General features: G+C 44.9%; 1 protein-coding gene across 2 annotated transcripts in view; it reads left to right on the top strand.

Annotated features, from left to right (window-relative positions):
* Window positions 1-24,190, top strand: part of LOC128767385 (A disintegrin and metalloproteinase with thrombospondin motifs 2-like) — a 90,867-nt gene extending 66,677 nt beyond the window's left edge. Inside the window, exons 4-23 of one of the 2 annotated variants that reach the window (XM_053879404.1) lie at window positions 564-769; window positions 4,832-4,915; window positions 7,059-7,215; window positions 8,408-8,513; window positions 8,605-8,748; window positions 8,966-9,098; window positions 10,261-10,290; window positions 11,192-11,305; window positions 11,416-11,561; window positions 12,811-12,986; window positions 15,519-15,652; window positions 15,720-15,843; window positions 16,215-16,295; window positions 16,366-16,529; window positions 16,854-17,010; window positions 17,072-17,207; window positions 17,287-17,494; window positions 17,627-17,756; window positions 19,087-19,170; window positions 21,877-24,190. In XM_053879404.1, coding sequence (XP_053735379.1) covers window positions 564-769; window positions 4,832-4,915; window positions 7,059-7,215; window positions 8,408-8,513; window positions 8,605-8,748; window positions 8,966-9,098; window positions 10,261-10,290; window positions 11,192-11,305; window positions 11,416-11,561; window positions 12,811-12,986; window positions 15,519-15,652; window positions 15,720-15,843; window positions 16,215-16,295; window positions 16,366-16,529; window positions 16,854-17,010; window positions 17,072-17,207; window positions 17,287-17,494; window positions 17,627-17,756; window positions 19,087-19,170; window positions 21,877-23,414 — 4,052 coding nt within the window. In that variant the 3' untranslated portion in view covers window positions 23,415-24,190. The remainder of the gene's footprint in view (window positions 1-563; window positions 770-4,831; window positions 4,916-7,058; window positions 7,216-8,407; window positions 8,514-8,604; window positions 8,749-8,965; window positions 9,099-10,260; window positions 10,291-11,191; window positions 11,306-11,415; window positions 11,562-12,810; window positions 12,987-15,518; window positions 15,653-15,719; window positions 15,844-16,214; window positions 16,296-16,365; window positions 16,530-16,853; window positions 17,011-17,071; window positions 17,208-17,286; window positions 17,495-17,626; window positions 17,757-19,086; window positions 19,171-21,876) is intronic. The other variant, XM_053879405.1, reaches the window with a different exon arrangement.
* Window positions 24,191-24,638: the final 448 nt, after the last annotated feature.

The following is a 24,638-nucleotide window of genomic DNA, read 5'->3' as shown; positions in this document are numbered from 1 at the left end:
GTGCTTTGTTGAATCCACTGAGACCACGTCGAAGTCTGCACGACTTGACTTTCATTCACGCAAGGCCATCCAGCGTAGCATCGGAGGATGATGCGTGAGAATGGCAGTGAAGGCAAGATGGCCTCGGTTGAAAAGACAATTTCTATTTTGACTAGTCAAGTGCTCTTCTTTAAAGAGATTTAAACTTGCTTTTTAGTCAGGAACAGTAGTGTCAGCTACAGAAGAGCTAATGTTTCAAAGAACCTGTGTTGCTGTGGAGTTTCTTTTATTCATTTGAGTTTGTATTTTATCAGTATTTTAGTACCAGTATTTTATCAGTGAATAAAGGAACATGATGGGTTGCCATATATATATATATATATATATATATATATATATATATATATATATATATATATATATATATATATATATATATATATATATATATATCAAAATGGATAACAAATACACATACAATAATAATAATGTCAACTTCGCTCTTTTGCTAATATTTTAAGATACGGATAGCAGCCATTTTAACCCCCCAGACTGCACACGTGCAATAAACATGTCTCTTCCAGGTGCTCAGCTCGGAGGTCTGATGGATCTGGAGTCTCTGTATCGTGGTGTTGAGCAGAGCATCAACCACACCCGAGCCGGACGAGCCCGCCGACAGACCATGGAGCGGGCCTACAACATCGAGGTGCTGCTGGGTGTGGACGACTCAGTGGTCCAGTTCCACGGGAAGGACCACGTCCAGAAGTACCTGCTGACGCTGATGAACATCGTGAGTTCCTGTCTACTCCGTGCAAACTTCAGCACACACTCACACGTACACAGAGAAGACGGGGCGCCATATTCGCCCCAACTTAAACCACGCTTCTTCAAAAGTGTTGAATGAGGAGAAGCCTGCTTGAGGAAAGTGAGTCAAAGAGGGTGGACTCACAGTGTGGTGCGGATACACACATGCACACACACTCTCAAAAGGAATAAGGATTCAATTTCCCTTTCTGCATGTCCTCATCCAGCAATCATCCACGGGTAATCCTTTCTTCTCCGTCGGAATATGATGAGATTTCAGCTTTGTGTCAGTGTGTGTGCGTGTGTGGTGACCCTGGTGATCTGAGGGGCTCCACGTATCATTTCATCACACGTGTCATGTCATCATGCCTTTGGCGTGGTGTGTGTGTCGGGGTGTGTCTGTCGGTGAGAGAGATGTGCAGCAACAGCAGGCGGCACACTGCCGGCCCAGCTCTCACTCACAGGTGTTTTGTCTGGGAATGTGTAGGTGTGCACTAGAATGTGTGACACCGAACGAACGCACGGCAGGATTTAATCTTTGCAAATGAAACCTGCAAGGAGAGAAGCGAGTCAGCGCGCTCCGACCACATCCCCGTTTGCTCTCGCCTCGGCTGCGTCGCACTGTGCCAGGCAGCAATCTCCAACTGTTTCGCCGGTGCAAGTCTACGGCAGGAAATCACGCCACGCCTCTTTGTCTCCGCTCAGAGCCGCAGCAGTGTCTGCCTCCGCTTTCAGAGATGGCTTTGACAGTACAGGTGAGGGGGATAGCTGGTGCGTTTGAAGCCCACCTTCCAGTCGCTGAGGAGATGCTGGAGCAACAGCCAGCGTTTTAAACAGCATCCAGAATAAATTACCGACAGGAGGATAAACAGAAATAAATAAATAAAGGCTGCCACCCACGCGTGGCATCGCAGCGACTTGAAAGTTAGCTTTGCTCACTTCAGCATGGGTGGCTCTGTTTTCCTCCTGCTCCCCGTCTTTTCACCTGGCAGGAGCAATCTTGAGAGCAGTCGCCCCGAAACTGAAAAATAATAATAATGCATGGCCACTGATCGGGTGACCTCGACTGGATTCTTTTGAGTTAATCCTGTGTGGATACCATGTTTGGAGCATCAGTCTGGAGACCCTTGTGCTGTGCAGCGTGCGGCTCCAGGGCCACAACTGTATTCATGTGGCCCTTATGAGGTCACAGTAAAACTATATGAAGTGATCATGTAGCCATTTAAACTCTTATTTGTCTGTTTTTCCTTATCCTTTAGAACAGTATTTCTTGTTCCGCAAAATTAACAGTTTGATATGAAGGCCTTTTATATTACAGCAACATATTTTGGGCATATTTCTTTAAATGAAATCAGGTAATTCTGTGGTACAATTACATAGAACAATGTCGCTTAATATGTTGCCCTATTTTCATGTCCCTAAAAACTCACCTCACTTGCTCAGGAACTTGAGAAATATGGGCCTTAACAGCAGAATTGTAGCCCTCAATGATGATGGAAGTTCGGTTAAAGAAAGATAAGATTTGGACGCCTCCACCTTCGGGGTGTGGGGGGGCTTTATGTCCGGTGAGCCGTGAACTCGATGATCAGTTTCTCTTCCATTTCACTTTTCGTCTTGTTGATGAACTTTCCCTCTTTGCATATGTCACTGTAAAACCTAGTCTCCGATTGGTTGAGGTGCTGCTTGTTGTCGCAGGTTCAGCCATTTCAACTTTGGCGTTTGATGTCAAAAATGTCACCTGAAACTTGGCAACAGTGCCTCTGCATTCACGTGACAGTCACCTCTGTTGTGTAGATCATGTTTAGTGTGAATGCATGTTGGCCACGTTGCTCATGTTTGTTAAAAAAAATGTCGAATGTAAAAGGGTACAACTCACTCTTGACACTACGAGTCCCATAATGCCAAGTCTCTGGAGAGACAGAGGTGTTAACTGCTGCTTTATAAAGTAAATAAATCCCGAGTCGGCACGTGCACTTGTGCAGTGTATTGTATGTAAAACAGACAGCTAATGCTGCAGGGTGACATGGTTGAGGAGGATCTATGTCTCCACCCGTCTCACCTCTACCACAGAAAGGTGTTAATTAAATGAACTGTGGCTATGAATACTCTCTGACTAAGGTGTTTGTGTGCACCAAGGAAATATTGGCAGGCATTTTGAATTGTTATCGCGGTAGCAGGAGGATGTTGGAGGCCCATTTTGAGGCTGGATCCTCATTAATGTCCACGTGCAGAAGAAAGGGTGCGATGAAAAAGGCAAGTGTCTCAGGTGATAATTGCAAGTGTGAGCTGAGCAGAGCGCCGGCGGATCAAGCGCCGGGTCCCCAACTTCTGCCTCTTCCCATATGGGCGTACAAACCCGTCCGAAGCCTCTTCTCTAATTTATGTGGAAATGAAGCCAAATTTGTTTTGGATGACTCAGTTCTGTCTCATCAGCAGCTGTGTTTTGACGCCTATTTACAAAATGTTTCTTACAAGTCTAATAGCTTTTACAAACGGCTTTGCTCTCCTGCTATTCATCTCACACGTGGGGTGTTTTTAACCAAGCTCTTGACACGGCGATTCTGGGCAGTGACATCTGTACTGTTCTTGCTTGTACTGGAATAAGTTGTAAACAAGTTTGCTGCGGTCTTGATCCGGTCTGTCGCTTAGCGACCACCTCCGTGTCAGGTTGCCGGCATCACTTGTTGCTGTTATCTTATACGTTTCATTTCAGGGTGGTTTGGTGTGAAGTTCATGTTATGTTGTTATGTCTTTCCTTCTTTGATCGCTCATTCCACTTCCTAGCTCCTCCGTGACTTCCTGGCTAACGGCTCTGTTTTGGCATTTTACCTTCCCCTATACTTTCTAGCGTGTGTTGGTGCGTCTTTGTCAGTGACATGTCCGTCAGCTCCCTCATTATGACTGTCTGTTTTTACATCCATCGCCTCATTAGACACCACACAGCCACCGAGGACAGCAGGCTTCAGCTCCCACGCCAATTTTTTTTCATGTGTCTGTCGCCGTGGCTGAGCAAGTTCCTCACTTTACCACCATGTTCTTATGTTTTGGCCTGATTTATGTTGAATCCCAGTTCTCCATTGTGAGGTCATTGTTTTGTTATCAAAAAGTCGTTGCAGTCCTCAGTACGTAGGTTTGAACTGATGCACTTTTGGGGAAAAAATTGGATTCTGTTTATTCTAAACTAATTGTTTTTATTACTCGACCTCTATGTTACATGTAACATAGTGTATGTTAGAGCTGTGTATTGTCAGCTGTCGAGCGACACGCTACGTATCCTGACACAGGAGTGATGAATCGATACATTGTGATATATTGTGATACTGTAAGTTCAGCAATATATGGTAATAAGAAGCGTCATTTTAATGGTGAAAATCTGATCATGCAGTACAAAGAAAATTACTATTATTATTAGACCAGAGGTGGGCAATTACATTTCCTAAAGGGTCACATTAGAAACTGTAACATGATGGAAAAATATCCAAAATATGTATTTAAGTACAAGGACAAATGAACCTAAGAAGAGGAAATGTAATTGGCGATATTAAGAAGTCTAAATATTCCTTGAAACCTATTGAAATATTTCATTTTACATGCACTTAATTTGAATATAAATCAAATATAGACTAGATAAAAACGCAATTTATTTCAAAATATATTGTCAGTAATTCTTCAATGTATTTTGAGGAACAAGAAAAACACAAGAATGGCCAAGCAAAAGAAGAACATTTTAGTCTTGAAGCAAGAACATGCTATATTTGCTGCTGAAGTGGTGGTGGTGACTGAAAGAGAACAATAAATAGGACATATTAGTTATAGATTATGGGGCATTGGGCTGCATATGGCCCCTGGCCCCTGAAGCGCATTGTTTGAGGTGCTATATACACCAAGTGACACATATTGTGGTAAACCCTCAACCCAACCGCCGTCTTTCTTTCACGCAGTGTGCTGCCCAGCGCAGTTCGGCCTTGCGAACTGAAACGTAAATCGCAGTCTTCTACATTTACATGTTTCCAGTGTCTTCACCACGTCTTGTCCCATCCATTTCCAGGTGAACGAGATCTACCATGACCACTCTTTGGGAGCGAAGATCAACGTGGTGCTCGTGCGGATCATCATGCTGGGATATGGAAAGGTACGACTAGTCAAGGCGCATCGGTTTCTGATATTTCATCTGCCGTCATTGTGAGTATCTGGTGTCTGCCCAGTCATGAAGTTATACACACACACACAGATGCCTGCAGCCTGTTATTCCAGTGGACTGAGCGAGAGAGGAACTAAAAGCAAGCCTCATCCCGGGGGACTGTTTTTAAGTCGCACGCCTTCACAGTTCAGCACCAAAGCACACAGAAACTCCTGTTATGCAATCAGCTTTCCTCCCAGTGGACTGCAGCACAGAATCATGGGAAGTCCAGGCAAAGATGCACAATCAATGATCGCCCTCCCTCATTCATAAACGCTGAGCAGAGGAAGGGAAACGTGGCATCCTCCTCTCCTGGACTGTAACTGTATCTGCCGGCGCCGCAGAGTGGCGGAAAGGAGAGATAAAGCCGAGCAAGGCAGGACCAGAGAGGGGCCAGTGTTGCCCTACAGGATGGCAACGCTCTAGTGATGTTGTTGCCAGATCGGTGCCCGGTAATACACTCGTCCTCCTCTAGCCTTTATCTCCATCCCCTAACACCAACCTGCACACACACACACACACACGCACCCTTGCATTGGTCATTCTGGAGCAGTTCTCTTGCAGCTTGAGCCAAAGCTCCGGCTGTCCATCATCCCCAATTACTGTGGCAACGCAGTAGCACTCTGACAGTGTGCAGATTGCCTGTGTGACCCTGAATGCAGGCACACCCAAGATGAAGCCCCGGCAAACACCACTCCTCATGAAACACATGCCTTGTCACACACATTTGTGTGGTACAAAACAATTAAAACCCACTAACCCAAACACACACACACAGCGTTGTTGGTACCGTCCGCACATTTCATGCTCCGTCATGTGTGCCGGGGGCCGGCCATACGTCTTGGCCGCCACACACGCTCATTATTCAGCTGTGGGTTTCCCCTTGATACACAGAGGAAATGTTGAGGAACGAGAGAAGCCAGTGATGAGAGACTTGTAAAGAAAGAAAGGAAAATATTGATATATATTAACTAGTGGTGGGACTTTAACAAGTTAATTCATTACAACAACAAAAATATTTTAATTTAATGGAACAGTTTGCTCTCCAAACAACAGGGAACCTTTCTCAGTGCAGGAGTTCCTGGTCCACTGATCACACTGATGCACAAGACACGTGGCAGCTAGGATGAGAACAACAACAACAAACATGGAGGAATCCCTGAACAAAGGCAAACAAAAGCTTCTGTTTGCCTTTGTTCAGGGAGGTTTTTCACTACACAATGGCCAGAGTTTCCACTACTCTGAATGTACATGGAATTCTTATAAAATTGAAATTCTGATACATTAAAAAAAGACATTAAAATAGCTTTAGCTTAAATAACGTGATATAAACACTTCAATAGAGCCACCATTGTGATTTATTGCGCTATTGTCAAACTGATGCAAAATAAACAATATTTTGTTGTTTAAATGTATGTATGGCTCCATCATTTGATTCAGTCATATACCAAATTCATTCAAATTGAAAAATGTGGCTTCTTGTGGCAAATATTCTTATACCATTAAACTGTGATTCATTGAGATTAATTTATCACAAATTCTCTAGTTAACTAGATTATTTTTTTATGGAATAGCACCCCTAATATTAAGGTGCTGTGCGGTTAATAAATACACTGAACAATGTGAGATGCACTGGTATGTTGAGTGGACAGTCGTCCCTCCTCTTCTGACTTCTGACGTTTTATGATATGAAGGAAAAAGCCAAGGGAAATATTTGCCTTCTGGCTCAGCTCATTTTATTCAAGATAACACAACCCACCACTTTTCCTTCCTTCAATCTTCATCTCACTATCACTGTTTGAAGATGTGTAAACTTGAGAGACGAGTGTGTTTGTATGTGCTCCTCGTGCTTCACTTCCTGATCAAGGGTTGTTAAAAATACACGGCGATTATGCCAGTTGGAGCAATGTATACAGTGATGTAAACTTCTGTATGCTTCTTCATAAAATTCATCAAGGTTGGATTGAAATTCCTTGAGTTCCTGATAAAGTTAGGACATCTCGAAAGTAAATAATTCGAATCTTCTTCAGGTATCTTTGCGGCTTCGACTCTAGAGAATCAATGAAGTTGTGATGTGTTTTTGTGTTTTACTCAGTCCATGAGCCTGATTGAACTGGGGAACCCTTCCCAAAGCCTGGAGAACGTGTGTCGCTGGGCTTTCCTGCAGCAGAAGCAGGACACAGGAGATGCCGAGTATCATGACCACGCTATCTTCTTAACCCGCCAGGAGTTTGGACCAACTGGAATGCAAGGTATTGTAGAACATCTGATGCAAGGAAGCGGGTATATCTGCATTGAAAACGTTCCTCCTGGGTAGTGGGGAGCCCTCCTCTTGCTCCTCTCACCTCACGCAGCTCTGTAGTGCGCTGTGGCTTTGGCGGTTGGTGGTTTTCTGTGCACCGGAGCGCAGGCTAACATGCAGGCTCAAGGGATGGGCCTCTAAAGGCAGTGGCCCAGCATTCCTGCAGCCCTTCAGCTGCCCTTGGGCTCAGCCTACAGCATGAGAAAATCAATAGAGAGAGCAGGGACATCCACAGTTTCACAATTAAAGCCAGCTCAGGAAGAAGCAGAGCAGAGAGGTGGCTGTGTTTCCCAGAGTTTAATATTAGTCAGAAGGTGGAAATAGACACATTAGCCCATGTTTTATGCAAAAAGCTACATGTTAATACTGTGTTAATCTGCTTATGAATATGAATGTTGTTTCCGACTTAAATTTCCGACACTTTTTATATCATTTTGCATGTATTCAGTGGCATACATAAATAAAATACAGTAATTATAATGGACAAATTATCTGCTTTATTATGCACTTTGTCTTCATATATATCCTTCCAGATGACTTTATTAGCGCTAAAATAATGTTTCATAGTGACGCACAATTTCCATTGCTAATGATCGGGGACAGCGCGCTGCGGAACATGTGGACTCATGTTGCCGCATATTGAATTCCCTAACATTGGATAGAAATTGAGCATAATAGTCTTCACTGAATTTATTATTTAATAAAACTGCATTTTATCAGTGTGTGGTATAATTTGTATGGAAAAATAACAACAACATATCAATCAATCACAGACCGACTGAAGATACAGTCTCAAGTTTTACAAGTCCAACCCGAGGCCCGGGGGCCACATCCTGCCCATTATGTGGCCTGTAAAAGATGCACCAAGCTCACAGTGTTAAGTGTTCAATTGTCTGCCAGCAAGCACAGACTATTTACAGTATGTCAATGTACTGCCTCTGACAACAATACCTCTTATAAGAGCTGCAACTGTTGCAGTGCACGATGGACATGAGTGAGGACAAAACCAGCCGACAAAGAGAGCTCAGACTTGTTGACAGCAGAGTAGCATTATGTTGGATGACTGCTTTAGTTTGTGTTGTGTTTGGACTTATATCAGACTAACATTGAACCGGAGTGTAACATGCCTGTCTGGTTGCCAGGTTACGCCCCGGTGACAGGGATGTGTCACCCTGTGAGGAGCTGCACTTTAAACCATGAAGACGGGTTCTCCTCCGCCTTTGTGGTGGCACACGAGACTGGCCACGTGTAAGTCTGAACGCCTGACATGTTGCCTTCCGCTCCTGTGCTCTTCAAGTTCCTTCCTTCATCTGTGTCCCTCGGCGCTGTCGTCCTGCAGACTGGGGATGGAGCACGACGGTCAGGGGAATCGTTGTGGAGACGAGGTGCACATGGGAAGCATCATGGCTCCGCTGGTCCAAGCTGCCTTCCACCGCTTTCACTGGTCCAGATGTAGCATGCAGGAGCTAGGACGCTATCTTCAGTGAGGCCCCGGACGGAAACTTAATTCACTCACACATACTATCAGCTGAATCGTTTTCGGTTTTGGGAACATGCAGGGTAGTTTGTGAGTAGCTGCTAACAGTACATAGAGTAGATCGTTTGGATTTTGTTTTTATGAAAATAAATAAATGCTGAGAAAACCCATTTCCTGTGCTCAGTTTAACCGTACGTTTTACTACCGGCTTTGTGTCCTCCAGTTCTTACGACTGTCTCCGTGACGACCCCTTCGACCACAACTGGCCGTCGCTGCCTCAACTTCCTGGTTTGCACTACTCCATGAATGAGCAGTGTCGCTTTGACTTTGGTGTGGGCTACACCATGTGCACCGCGGTAAGACATCTCAGGAGTTTCATCCTCCTCTTCCCATCACTTACACGAACCAGTCATGCTAGCATCGGCGACAACACCGCTAACGTAGCTACCAGTGGCGGCTTGCAATTGTTTCGTTTCCTCTGGATAGTGGAGATGTACTGTATGTGTTTGATATGTGTAATGAAGTGAGAAGTCGGACCTGGAAATGACGTCAGGGCCGAGCTCATCCAATCCCGAAAAGCTATTCCGACACGGATATAAGCAACTTCAAGATAAATATCTGCCGTATTTAATTCTACTTCCTGTTTGCGTTCATCTTGGATGACATTGCACTTGGCATTTATTTACCATAGACTTAACGTATGATTACCTACCTGACACTTTCGCTTCCTTGTTAGGGTCATTTTTTAACAGATCAGATGTTACTTTTGCAGTCGTAGCTTATGTATTCTGTCCAACCTAATAGACTACTGACTGAGAAAGGAACACAGAACTAACACTGACCAGGAAGCAGTTTAGAAATGAGATGTTGAGTGTGATCGAGAGCTTCCAGTTCAGCCTTCACCGACCATTGCGCATCAGTAATAGTTATTCCAGCACTTGTCTTTCTCACTAGCTGCTTTTGCTTTATATATGATTGATTTACATAGAATTATTGTGCGCTTTATTTTAAAAAGGGGACTTGAGCCCGCCACTGATAACTACTGAGGGCAGACGGTACAACACATTCCGATTTTTCTTCCTCGATGTGTAGCACCACTGACGTCTAATCTCTTATCTACTCTGTAATGGAGCAAGAGTCAGACATACACAGCTATTCACATGCTTCTGATGTCTTCTGCTTTCCTCTCCTGGCCTCTGGTGGGATTGACATCTGCTTAAAAGCAGGTAATTGGTTTTGATAGATAATCCTTCTGTGTTGGTTTTGATAGTTGATCGCACTGATAAGGACAATGCCTTTATGAAAGAGCACCTTTCTAAGTGATAAAACTAGCCGGCGAGCTTCACCCAGCGGCTGGCTCTCAGCAGGCATCGTATCTTCCCCCACTTGCTGTATGACTGTGACTCCAGTGTGGCACGCGTTTGGGACGTCGCGTGACTGACAGAAGGGCTTGTTGAGGGGGCTTTGCACACCTTGCTAGATTACCCTTTATTCTCTTGTCAAACCCATTCCCTTCAGCTACAAAAGGCGGGGCAGTCAGGAACGCAGGTAAGGTCACCCCTCAACGGAGACGTTATTGTGGCCCATTATTTACTTTGTCTCTCTTTCTCTTGAACATCCCCTCCTTTCTTTTCTCTTAGTTTGGTGTTTCTCTGTTCCATTCATCTTCATACTTGGCAAGATAGTCTGCTGGATTCTAAAATGCTCGCAGGAAGGTGCTGCACCTCACTGTGCCGTCCGACAAATGAATCTGAGTTCAATCGCCAAAGTAGTGGCAGGAAAACTCCCATTACTCGACTGCAAAGTGGAAAAAGGTCGGAACCATGTCGCCCCCAATCTGAAGGGAAAGAATTGAGTCAGAGCAGCAACTGTTTCCATGTTTCACTCCAGCTTTTTAGGATCCTCCAGTCTGATGTCATTGGTGATTACCTCCCACAGTCTAGCCATTGATTGTGACTCACCCCTGACTTGTGAGGCCCCGCGGGGTCATCGTGGGGAGGGGATTCTGTAGACAGGAGGTGGAGGGCAGGACACTGCAGATACAGGGCTCCAGGTCAGTTTGGTGGTCTCCTCATCAACGTTTATGTAGAGCAGAGCGCTCCTGGCTCTGTGTCTGGGGGCGATTTAGTGGTCGTGATGACCGTGACATTTGGCTGTTCAAGCTCTCGCCCTCTGCCCTCTGACCTCCCTTGTGACCTAATTATACCATGGGCTGTCCCACTCAGAGAGTCTGTCTTTGTCACGCATCCTTTGGTTGACTTTGCATGAGTGGCTGTGTGTGATCAGTGGAGTGACAAAGTGCAGGGTCCATGTTGTTGTTGTTGTTGTTGGGTGAACAACTGTTGCTGTGATCTCTCATCTCTCTTATTTCCTGTCTCCTTTGGCAGTGTGGCTTTGCCGCACATCCAACAGTCCTTGATTCTTGTGTCACGCTTTCTGTTTCCTGCAGTACCGTACCTTCGACCCATGCAAGCAGCTGTGGTGCAGCCATCCAGAAAACCCCTTTTTCTGCAAAACCAAAAAAGGGCCTCCGATTGATGGAACCATGTGTGGGAACGGAAAGGTATTCCATCACTCCTTTGATCTACAGACGATCAGAACGTCTCATACTTGGGCACCTGAAGCTCTCAAGTGATACAAACCGTAACCGTTGTGTTGCTGGGCCTCCTTCAGCATTGCTTCAAAGGTCACTGCATCTGGCTGACCCCTGACATCATCAAGCAAGATGGCAACTGGGGTTCCTGGAGCGAGTTTGGACAGTGCTCTCGATTATGTGGTGGAGGAGTTCAGTTTCGCACGCGCGACTGCGACAATCCCAGGTTTGAAGCCCTCTTTTTCAGCGTGTTTTTTAATGAAGAAAGTATGACGCTAGAATACGGCCGCGTTCACACGGAGCCAATGTCCGTCTCTGGGAGTCATTGGTGAAGTTGTACTACACCTGGTCATAAGGTGGCAGTGTCTCAGTAAAGAGGAGCAAGTTTGTTTCCTCCTTGTGGCGCCACAAAAAACTCAAAACAATACCAACAATGGAGCAAGCACATTGATTCATTCTGGACTTTTGAATGTCTGAAAAACAACAACTGGGAGTCGTGTCAGAGGGAATAGAACAAACAAACGAAAGGGAGATTGAGCTGGAACACTCTGAATGTTCAATCTATTTGGAAGACCGCCAAAATGAAATTCTTCCAAATCTTTTCATGCATTTTTGAGTTACTTTGCTAAAACACAGGTCAACAGTGATCATCGTATAACCTCTAATAAAATTAAGATGTCAGTGGGAGGAGAGAATTGAAGAAGCAATTAAAAGCTCGGTTTCCGCTCAAAGTTAGTACTAATAGCAGCTGTCATTGCTGCATTAAAAGATAAACATATTGAGAATGTACACGTGGAAGTTGGACTCAAAGTGAATCATTTTTTTCCTTAAGAAATGAATTTGTGTTTAACATTGACGTGCTAAAAGATGAGTGTTCCATTTGAGAAACTGAGGTCAAAATGCAGGATAAATAAGGTTGAGAATTGACTCAGTTATTGGTCTATCTTACCACTTTTGCATCAGCAGTGAACAAGCTGGAACTGCAGTTTAGATTTTGTTCGTACAAATAGACTTACCACGCCACTTAAGGTGACTTGAATGGAAAGCTGACTGAAAAGCCTGACCTTCTACGCTGAGGAGCAGACCATCTTTACTTCCTTGCTGCCGAGTAGCATGAGCTTAGATGAATATTTAGGGTAAAATCCATGCATTATGAGGACACATCGGAGAACTTTATCAGCATACTGAGAAAAATGAAAGCGAAAGAGAGAGGCAACGGCAAAATATAGGAGATGTTAAAGTCTGTTGTGACTGCGCCCTGGACTTGGAAGGAGGTTTAAAACGCACACAAATTTCAATGCTTAACAACAAAAAAACGTCCTTTTTAACAGAAAATATATTTTGGACAAATGTGTACTTGCAAAGAAAAACAAAAAACAGAGTGAGTCAAGTTACTTTTGTGTCGAAGAGCGATGAGACTGGCGTCTAGCGTGGTTCACTGAACGTCACCGTCCGTCATTGTTCTGCTCTCGCAGACCTGCCAACGGAGGTCGGACGTGTGTTGGCGCCACTTACCAGTTCCAGATGTGCAACACCGAGCCATGTGAGGATATCTACAGCGACGCCAGAGAGGAGCAGTGCCACGCCTGGGACCCGCCATATGAAGTGCACAGCAGCAAGCAGCAGTGGCTGCCCTACGAGCACCCAGACCGTGAGTTGGAATATGAACAGAGTATACTGCCGTCTCAGGAACACTGAGATAAGAGGTCAAGTGCTGCTGTTAAACTCACTGACATCTGGATGTTCTGGAGGGACTGGGTGCAGCTCTGCGGCCCGACGACTCCCTTCCATAAAACCGCACGACGTTCTTTAAAAATATTTCCTCCTCTGTAACCCTTGATGTCATTTGACCTAAATGATCTCCTCCGTGTGAACAAAGCGACTTCACGTGGAATCACTTGAAGACCCTCTTCGGGTCATGAGAAATACCATTTAAATATAAAGTCATCACTAAACAAACCCGGAGCGCTGAGGTCACACTCCTTTCATGACGTTCCAAAGCGCCGAGGCTTTTTGTGTCTCCAATTACTTAGCAGCGCGTGTGTGTGTGTGTGTGTCTGCGAGCGTGTGGTCACAGATGTGGATTACGGAAGAAAGCAAGGTGGAACTAAATTCCATTTATGGTCTGTCATCTCCTTTGCTACGCAATTTTAGCAGTGAAAAGAGTCTGTGGATGTGAAGGAGAGTTTGTCTTTGAATTTAATATAACATGAAGCACACACTAAAGTTCCCTGTTTTAAGATGTTACTCAGCCACGTGGGAGATTCTGGCCAGGAGATGTACCGAGTGTGTTTCAGATGATTCCACTGTTTAGAGTAGTCGCTGTTCAAATTGTTTTCAAAGAGGACCAGCTTTCAAGAGGGGGAAACCTGATGTGCTTTAAACTGTGATACAGATAGAAAACATGACCCACTGGTTTGCCATTTTTAGGAGTGAAATTTGGTGTGTTTGACTGTCGCAATGTTAATACTGGGTTTTTTCTTGCTACATTCTCCAGGTTATAAGAGCCATTAACAATGCTATGTACTAGAAAGGGCTGCATGAAATTTGATCTGGGTTCACAAATGGCTCCCAGCTCAGACTTTGGATATGTTTGTGCTCTATATTACCATGTACCTTAAAGAGTACCTGACAAGGCTCTGGAACTGTGCGTAAACATGCAGTTTGAAATGATCACATGTCGTCTACAAAGCTGGTTCTGTTGGATCAGAATGCATTTAGTGAGAACTTGAAATGTGAGGTCAAGAGAGTTAGCATGTAGACAAGCTCCCTGTTTTCAGAGAAGAGATGCTGAGAGTCCTCAGAAATAGTGAAGCAACTTAAAAGAACAAGGGTGAAGTGGCGACCATCAGCGCCGTTGGTAGTCTGCAGCAATCATTTCGCAGCTGTGCAGGAACCTGTGGGCCTTAAAATTTAAGGGTTAAGAAGCCAACCAAAGTAGCCGGAGTCTTCAAATGTCAACAAACAGGAACGTGTCATTAAAGTGGTTGGGAGAAGCAGCCCTTTGTTTATGCTTATGCATTACGTATTTTGGACTGTCGAGAATATAAAACCCAGTTCATTTTGAACTTGTTTGTTTTTTACGTTTTTATACGACCCTTCCCTGTAATGGTGTCCTTTACTCACCACGTCAGACCCCTCAAGTTCAGACAAGCAAGTCTCATCCTCCCCAGAATGATGTGGTTTGAATAGAAATAAGCCATTTGTTTACATGACTCTGCTGTTCTTCCTCAGAAACCATTGAGGAATCGCTTGAATCTGACTTTGCTCTTGACTTCCTCCGCTTCCGTGCACTCTGCCGTGCTTGTTACAGAGTTGGTTATGTCACAAGATGGCGCCAGTCTTGGCATCCAAGCGTTTCTCTGTATTTTATGGTCATTTATTGATTTGTTTTTTGTATTCACAGAAGGAATTGGCACTAGTATGTGTGACTTGATGTCGGTGACCCTTTAGTGTGCATTCATAATATCAATATTGTTATAAGTCGGTGTACAACACTAGGCTAATACCAAACGTGTTTAAATGAAAACCCTCATTTCCATCTGTCCATCGCTCCAGTGTCACCTGCCAACAAATGCTTGGCCTATCATTCACAGCAGTCATGCAAGGTGTGCTCCATTTTCCATGGAATTTTGGATTCAGTACATCCAGATTGGAGTTCTGCTCTGCAGCCCCTTGATGTCACGACTGCTGGGGAGTTCAGCACCTGATGAATTACAACACTTTCTTCACACTCTACAGCGTTATTTTCTGAAATCCCCCTTGAATATGATAGGTCAAGATGGAGCCAGCTAACTGTCCTTTCAATGCCTGGTGAAAAGCCTCAAAAAACAAAGAAGATGTCGGAGAAAAATAGGCAGTTTGTACCTCACATTGAGAACAGCGTAATGAAGGATTAACATGCCCAGGAAAAGGCGACCTCCTGCCTGGTGCAAAGGTAACTCTGAAAGAATGGCAGGATTCACTGGAGCCGGAGTTTTCCACTCCTAATCCGACGTGGAACTCCGGCTCCAGTGAGCAAAGGTGACTTATCCCATAACAAGAACGAATTTCTGGCAATGTTTTTCTCCCAGGGCAGAGTTCTCCCACAACCTGTTGTGTGTTAGCTAGCGATGCCTATAAAAATGACCAACTATGCTTTCACCCGTGCCAACAGTGTGTCTGTGTTGTGCCTCTCCTCCAGCGAATAAGCGCTGCCACCTCCATTGCCAGTCAAAGGAGACCCGAGACGTGGTCTTCATGCACAGGCCGGTTCTGGACGGCACGCGCTGCTCTTACAAGGATCCCTACAGCGTGTGCGTGCGCGGGGAGTGTGAGGTAACCCCACTAAGACCGTGACTTTTTCAGAGCGTGTGTGTTTCACTGTTGGCGTCCCCCTGAGCAGAAAGTGGGCTGTGACGGCGTGGTGGGCTCCTCCAAGCAAGAGGACAAGTGTGGAGTGTGTGGCGGGGACAACTCCAGCTGCAAGATCATTAAAGACACCATAACCCGCAGCACCAAAAAACAAGGTTAAAAACAGTCCTGAACTTTTTTTGATCCTTGTGAAAGGCAAATACTGAGCATGTCTGTCTGAACTTGTTCACCTCTGTTTTTCTGATTTTTTGTGAAATACCGCCACCTAGAGGATTGCTGTCAGAACTGCTTTTTTTTGGGACCGATTAAAGTTGATGTTTTCATTTGGCAAAAAGTTCCAGGAATCCTCTGAGCTTTTGAAGTGTTACCTAACTGCTGGCTGTAGAATGTGAGGAATTAGATATGAGCTTTGGGTTTGAGGGTCTGGCTGAAACATTTGGGATTAGTTAACACTCCCTGCTGGACGAGAGCGGTCAGGCAACTGTACAATGAGCTCTGCATGATGTCAGATCTTGTGTACTCCCAGGTTTCCTCAAGGTCCTCGAGGTGCCCAGAGGAGCCAGGCACTTGCTGATTCAAGAGCTGAAGGCGACCGCACACACGTTTGGTATTTGGCCATTTCTCCCTCCATAGTGTTCCTTTCTTTCATGATGCTGACTTTTCCCTCCCGGTTCTAGCTGTGAAAAATGTGGCCTCCGGAATGTTTTTCTTGAACGGCGATCAAGAATACCCCGAGTCACGCTCCGTCATAGAGAAGGGGGTGGAGTGGGAGTACGAGAATGACAACAACAAGGAGACGCTTCAGACCACCGGACCGCTCAGGCACGGCATCCTGCTCATGGTGAGATGGAGAACAGGTCATAACATTGTAATAGTCCCTGGACTGTAGTCATCAAAGGTTGGTCCAGCTACTTTGAATAGGTCCGACCCAAAATCTTAATCCAAATTGTTGGGATTTAAGAGATTCATTTTGATGAATCAACTATAGGCAAAAAAAAATTTAAATATAAAAATATTTTTTCAAATACAGTCAGAAGCATAGAATCAAATATATCTATGATAGTATTTTATGTATTATACTCATTTTGGCACTAGAGAATACGTTTTTTTTGCTGTAAAGTATTCGTCCTCCAGCACTGACTTCATGTCTGCATGTCGTCTGCAGGTGAAAATAAATGGCGATGAGGATGTTAACTTGTCCTACAAGTATTTGACCAACACCGACAGCGACTCTGCCATTCAGGACAACATGCTAGTGGAGGACAGCATGTACGAATGGGCCCCGAAAAAATGGTCCTATTGCTCCAAGCCGTGTGGCGGAGGTGACTCACTTAAATCGCTCATGTTCCCCTTGACTTAACTGACCAGTTTCCTCGATTTCAGGGAAGCAGTACCTGAGATACGGCTGCAGAAGGAAGGTGGACAGCACGATGGTGCACAAGAGCTTCTGCAATAAGTCCAACATGAAACCAAGGGGAGACACTCGAAGCTGTAACCAGAAGCCCTGCCCCCCACCTATGTGCGTTTATGTGCGGAAGGAGGCATGTGTGTGTCGCGTCATCTCCATGAGTGTGACACGCTGACCTTTCTGTCGGCAGATGGGTGACAGGAGAATGGCAGAACTGCAGCAAAACATGTGGAAAGACCGGGATGCAAATCCGCTCCGTCAGTTGTGTCCAACCTTCGGACGACAACACCACACGCTCAATCCATAATAAGCACTGCAACGATGACCGCCCTGAAACCCGCAGACCCTGCAACCGAGTGCCCTGTCCCACCCAGTGGAGGGTTGGACCGTGGTCTCAGGTAATGCCCTGATGTGTTCAGTGTGTCATGGTGGTGTGGGATGATTCCCTTGGCATGTCCTTCACGACTGGGCTGCATGAGAGCTAAAACAAAGTGAGAGAAAAAGTCATGGCGAACTTGTCCTGCCTGCAGTGCTCAGTGACGTGTGGCAACGGGACCCAGCAGAGACAAGCTTGGTGCCACACCAGGGACAACACAATCGGCCTGTGTCTGGACAGCAAGCCCGACTCCATCAGGGTCTGTCGAATGGATCCATGTCCCAGTGAGTCGCATTAGCAGTTCAACTTTTGGTAGACTCTGATAAAGCTCAATACTCAACTGTTGTTTACAGCTGATCGATAGTTTGCCACTTTCTGTCACACTGGCTTTGGCCCACTGTGGGACTGGTCATGTCATTCATTTGTCCAGCACTGAGTATATAGATACGGGGAAAAAGGTTGGGATTGGGAGACCCTGAAGTACATGGAAAACTACTTCCCAGTTAATGAAACACTAACTTTCTGTGTAAGCGTCGGCCGAGTTGAAAGGGACGAATGTCAAGCAACTTGAACTTGACCTTTTGCACTTCTAAGACAAAATGCTAGGTGTTTCAAAAAAAGGACGTGACCGACCGGAGAGCTGCACATTCTGTGATGTGCAATGTTACATGAAGTACAGTAACACAAACACCAACATACAAACGCCACCAATACAGTGAGGCATGAATAAACACGAATTAGGAAAGTTGATCAGTTGTTGACTGTCAGCCGAGTGTGTTGCTTGTTTTGTGGCAGAGAGACCCTCTCTGATGACATTCTCTCATGGCGCACTCTCCTTTCAATATCTCCAAAGTAATAAGAAAAGGAAACGGGCACAAAGTCGTATTTTCTTTTTCGCATTTTCAAAATTTTGCTAAAAAAAATGTTGGCTGGAAACCTGCTATTGTAAATGAAGCGAAACAAAAGTGCTTTGTCAACAATGTGTCTGTAGAAACTAATGCATCGGTCAGGAAATATGTAGGACATATTGAGGGAAATAAAGAAATATAAAATTATAATATTGCTTAAATTGTTTTCAGCTATAATTCTAGCTGATGAATGATTTTAATTAAACAGCAGACATTTTAAAAAAGGAGAAAGATTACACCTTGAAAATCTTGTCTTTTCTTATTATTTCTCAGCATCTTGATCGATTATTTATTTTTATTTTTTCCCTTGACTGCTGGTATAAGTTCAATTATATCCTTCATTTTAAATTGTTGAAAGTCAAAAAAGAAAAAAAAAAAGACGTGCTGTATATATATATATATATATATACGGGACATATTCGTGGTGTTTATTGAGAATCTTGAAAATTCACTTCAAATGTCTGTAATGTTTTAAACTTGTTTGAGTAATTTCATGAAATATTCTGCCACTCGGTCCTCAACTCCCACCTCTTCCTATCATAGCTGTGTTTTGGCCCTCAGCAGGTGTAAATGCATCCCCTGGTGTACACCGTACCACGGTGTCTGTCAGGTTTATGATCCAGTTTCATGTGGAATGTGAAGAGTGCGCGGGTGACCATGAGTGGCAGCCAACGTGACACCTTCTCTCCTCTTGTCTTTCATGCAGAGGGCTCCTCAGACTTCACCAGGAACAACAACATCCCCAACCAGTTGCACTCCCGCACCAACTCAAACTACCCCAAGAATTCACGTAAACCCTTACTCCATAGCTCCCAGCCGGGCCTCCACGGCGGCAGAGCCGGCTGCATGTCTGTCCTCTGCTGGGCGCTGCCCGTTTCTGTGCTCCTGTCTCTGCAGGGCCGGCCCCGGCTGGCCCCCTGACCCGCCCTCTGCCACGCCCTGTGCCTGCGCCCACACCCGTGAGCGAGCGAGCGGCAAAGCTTCTGCTTCTCTTTTAAAGGGGGATGTTTCTCCCTCTCTGGCTCTCTCTCTCTCTCTCGATGTCCGAGACAGCTCTGACTGGGGGGAGGTCTCCGGCTCCTGTGTGTGCTAGTGGGGTCTCTCTTGCTCTGTTTCTCTCTCTCTCTCTCTCTCTCTCTCTCTCTCTCTCTCTCTCTCTCTCTCCTTTGTGGAGCATTGTGTTGTAACCGCTGGCCAGTCGAATATTCAAAAGATCTACAAAATATGTGATGTGAACGGAAGTCTGGTGGCAAGGTGAGCAGGATTTTCATTGTCGCCTTCGGAGAATTGTCACATGTACTTGTGAGGGATCCCCCCTCTGCGTTTGGCGGCCACGTTTTTGCGCGAGCCAGCTGCGTGTTGTCATGGGTTACCACTCCTAAGATGCCGCTTTTTTTCATTGCTCCAGCGGCTCTATAGGAGGAAGAGGTGTGAAAAGATACACACGAAAAGTTCTATAAATATCTATACAGAGAAAATATTTATAACATATGAAAGCTTTATTGTGAATGTGATCTTGTCACAATGAGGACATCTTTGCTTAAGTGCTCATCTGACATCCTGGTTCCATACAGGGATGAGAATGGGGTCTCATTCTATGTTCCATTCTCAGATTCGCAGGAACTCAGCACAGGGACAGGAAGTGACAGACGCAGGACGGGAAGTGTGAGGTGAATCTCGAAGTGAAGGGAGAAAAAAAAAAGCAAAAGAAAAAAACAGGGTAGTCTGGCCGCTCTGGGCCACGCCCCATTTCACCTCATCATCAGCTATCCTCTCTTTGACTGTTATACTAAAGTTCAATAAATGCAGCTTATTTGTGCTTGCAAACAAATACACATATGAATATATTTGTATTTATACATACCTATGAATCTAAATCTATATGAGTAACAATAATATGAATAATGTTTTACCATGAATAAGCTGTAGCTTATTTGCCTAAAACCTTCGGACTGCTATCGATCGCTTAGATCCCTGACTGTTATGTGTATTTTCTTATTGATTTTACATGAATACAGAAGAAAATATTTAATAAAGGTAAGGTGTTTTGGGGGGCGGGGGGAGAAGGGGTTAGACTTCTATTATGCAGGACTTGGACAGTCAGTTGCCTCTCCATTCTCTCAGATGGATCAGTGGTTTACTGTTTTTCTTTAGGCTCACCTTTTATCACGCGCAGCTGCATCCATCGCTGGTGTGTGTGTGAGCGCGTGCGTGCGTGCGTCCGAGTGTGTGCGCGAGCGAGCGAGCGAATAATCCGTCTGGAGATGCGTTTGTGAAATGGTGCTTCATCATTTGGGCTTTTACACATTTGCGATCAGATACAGAAAATACCTCATGAACTTTGAGTTGGGAGTGTCAAGTGGTCTCATTTTTCTTTGACCAACATTAACCACATGAACAATGCCTTATCTTGGATTGAATGTAAATGGCATTTATCTGTGAAAGAGATGGCTTTATTTATTCACTCAGAATTGAGGCAGCTTCGAATCAACTTAACAAACTCACAGCCGCCAAACCACCAAACCTACCAAGGTGAGGTTGGACCCGTGTCCAGCTGCTGGGAAGGGTTTACTAAGGGCCTAGGGTGATGACAGGAATGACAACTAAGGGGGAAAAAAAACACTTCAGACTTGTCATTGTATTGTGATCACATATTTCTGTTGTGACGATGTAGCGAGCTATCCAAGGTTTCCTTCTGCTGGAGCTGGACTGTACGAGACCAAGCCAGACCTAGCAGTGCGATACTGTATATAACATTGGTGTTGACTGTATTTAATAATGTTCATGACTGTTATCTTCTTCTATAATATTCTATACTATGGGTAACTGTTTCGTGGCTTCACTGGCCTGCTGCGTGGGGCTGGCTAACGTTTCGCAAACGTTTCAGAAACATTCAGATGGACTACGTGCACTGCGTCTATATGCACTTTGATTTATCAGGGAAATTTTATTAATGTTTTGTAAATGTTTCATATGACACTTAATGTGCCATTCCAGTTTTTACATGATCATGGAAATTCTGTATTTTATTTACACAGCCGACATCATTTATGTACTTCATTGTTTTCTCGACCGATCAACACATTGACTGGTTGATTTCCAAGTATTGAAGTGTTTTACCAAAGTGACTGTGAACTTGTAACTTTCGATACAGTTGAATTATTTTTCTTAAGAAAAGAATATATCTATATATTGAGCAGGGGGGCATACATCTCATTCTTTGATTTCCTGTCATTCTCAACAGCAAAGTTGTATCAATAAAAAGATTTGAAAAAGCCTCTTTTTTTCCGCAGAGAATGTTCACTCAAATGACCAGGAGGTTAGAGATGAAAACGACAGCAGTCAGGGATGACAGCAAACACAATGTTCTCCATTTCAACTGCCTTGATCTTTCTCCCGCCTGCGTCTTTGCTAAGTTTCCAGCTTGTCTAATATTCCTGTCTCAGATCAATGTCTCCTCTCGACGTCTCCCCTGACTGTGTTTTCTCCTTCGCAGGCATGCGTTGCCATGGAGACCGCTCTGTTTTGTGTCGAATGGATGTGCTGAAGCGCTACTGCGCCCTGCCGGACTACCAGCGCATGTGTTGCAAGACCTGCAGCAACCTAAACCACACGATGTCCCTGCACAACACCACGTCCAAGCCGAACCGCCTTTCTACCGTCACTTCCATTTCCTCCACCATTCCGCCACCCACTTCCTCAACTCTTCCAGCCTCCACTCCCATGTATTATCAGACCACCATTTCTGAGACCACTTCATCCACCTTTGCCACCACTCTCTCCACCTCAGCCACTGCACCCTGCGCCACCACACCGCCTCATCTCTTTCCTCAGTCGACCCAGGACGCGCGCTCCAGCACAACTCCGTTTTTCACTGTTTCGACCAATAGCAAGGTCACGTCTCCAACCCCTTTAATGATCGACACCACTGTCAGTCCAAGACTGAACACGAGCAAAAAGGTGCTCAAGACAAAACCGAAAAATATTCCGCCCAAGAAAACCCAGAAGAAAGGGGCGGGGCCAAAGGTCAGCCCCAAAAAGAAGCCACCTCCCATTAAAAAGTCCAAATGGACCACGCCAGCCAGCACCCCCAAAAAGTGCACCGTACCGAAGCCCAAAATCACCACGGCAGCCGATAAAGCCAAAACTTCACCCAACCCTCCTAAAAAGTTTACCCCTGCTAAAACCACTGAGACTTCAACAAGCAGCTCCCAGAAGAAAACCCTTCAGGGAAAGACGAAAAAGTTGAAGCCGCCTCTTAAGAGTAAAGCCAGTCCCAAAAAGGCTACCAAGATGAAAAAAGAGCCCAAAAGTACGTTGAAAAAAGATGCGACTGTTAAAAAGTCCAAAAAGAAGACAACAACGGTGTCGTACTACACGACTCCGTCTTTCCCGCGCAGCAAGTACGTCACCGCTGCTCTTGCAACCGAACCAAAGGCGACTCAGGATCTCAGCCCAGACAGTACCTTGGTTCCTCCGAGCATATTAGTTGTAGCCACGGATTCTCCCGAAGTGTTGAGTTTTGAAGATGCGACAATGCCCAGTGGCACCACGCCGTACACTGACGTGCCAGTCATCAGCAGCGGTGACATCGCATCGTCCGGCGGAGCCTTCATCAGTGGCGACGATGTCACCGTGTCGTACGGCAACGGAGGTGCAGCGAGTGACACGATGGTTCTGGACGACGGCCTGACCATTCCAACCATCAACAGCGAGGACATGACCGATCTGTCGTCCACGCCGTGGCTGGACCTGTCAGAGTACATCCCTGTCAGCGTCCCCGTTCCCACGGCGCCGCCGGACACCGCTGCCACCACGTTGGCCGCCACAGTCAAACCTCAACCTCAGCACGAGGAAAGCAACTCCGTCGACGTGCAGGACAACCTCGGCGTGGACGTCAGCGTCTCCCAGAACAACCTGATCCCAAAGAGCCGGATCAGTTTCAGAGAAAAAACCAAGAACAAACGGATTCAGGAACTTTTGGAGGAGAAGAGGAACTTTCTCCTTCGAATGAAGAGAGGCCACACTACATGACTGTACGTTTCTCTTATAGAGAAATCCTTTTGTCAAGAGGCGTCCTGAGGCCTGTCGAGGAGAACAGTCGAGTTTCTGTGTCAGTCAGGGTCATTTAGGGGGAAAAAAAACCATATCAGCAGGTTCTTTGGGTGCAGCAAAGTATGCATCATTTTATGTTTAAACGGAAAACATATAACAAAAGTGAAAATAGCACTTTAAAACCCACTCCCCGTTAATAACATCTTAAAAGAAATAGGTTTTGGGGACATCAAAATTGGTCACCCAACTCTTGGAAGCCAGTTCGAGAAGACAAAAACAGAATTATAGAGATTAAAAACCAAGCAAAGATTGATATTTAGGTGTGGAGTATTGCACAGATCAGGTGCCAAACTGTTTTTTTTTTTTTGTAGTACTACAAAATCTAAAAACACCTCATTGTCTTGATAAGCAATATATTAATATGATACATGAACTTGTGGTCAAATGATACTCCTTGCAGTATTGGTGCGTTCATTTTGAAATATGTTAAGCATTTGTCTTAAAAAAAAAAAAAATCTGTAACTATGGTGCTAGTGATACAATTTATTCTGACTAATTTTGTATGTGCAAAAAAAAAAAAAGATTTATCTATGCAAGAGCTTTACTGGTGGTCCTACACCACTTCTCTAATGGAGTTATTATTTGTATATGTTTAACTTGCAGCAACTGCAAAAGCACATAAGAATATTTTTTACCACATCTGTACATATGAATAAAGAAAGTAATGTTTTATATTTATTAAAGTTTGAGTACCTGTGGAGTTTTGCAAACTGGAGCTCTTGGTGTTTTATTTTTTATTGTTTGTCTTTCCGGCCTTCTCGCATTCTCTTCTTCACGACAGTGAATGTGAGAGATCAGTGGAGGTGAAGAAGAGACGGAGATAGAGGTAGTAGAGATGAAGATAGTGGGGAGTCATGTTTCGACATTAGTGTCTCAGAGGGACGGCTCATGTGGAGAGGACAATGATAAACGTTGAACGATCGTAGGCTTTTTATTCACATTGAGGCACTGAACACTGATCTGGAAGTGTCTTCTTTGTTTCTCAAAATCTGCATTAGAGATGAAGCCGATTTTGTCCGGCTACAGTTGCAACTCTTGCATTACCAACTGGATTAGGAACACAACCTAGCCTCTCATGCACGAGACATGGCGTCAACAGGAAGTGACACAGATTCATGGGTTGCTAGATGATAACGGATGATG

Source organism: Synchiropus splendidus, chromosome 11, assembly GCF_027744825.2.
Source record: "Synchiropus splendidus isolate RoL2022-P1 chromosome 11, RoL_Sspl_1.0, whole genome shotgun sequence".
In the NCBI taxonomy this organism is placed as follows: domain Eukaryota; kingdom Metazoa; phylum Chordata; class Actinopteri; order Syngnathiformes; family Callionymidae; genus Synchiropus; species Synchiropus splendidus.
Note: the sequence above shows the minus strand (reverse complement) of the source record. Positions and strands in the feature narration are given on the sequence as shown.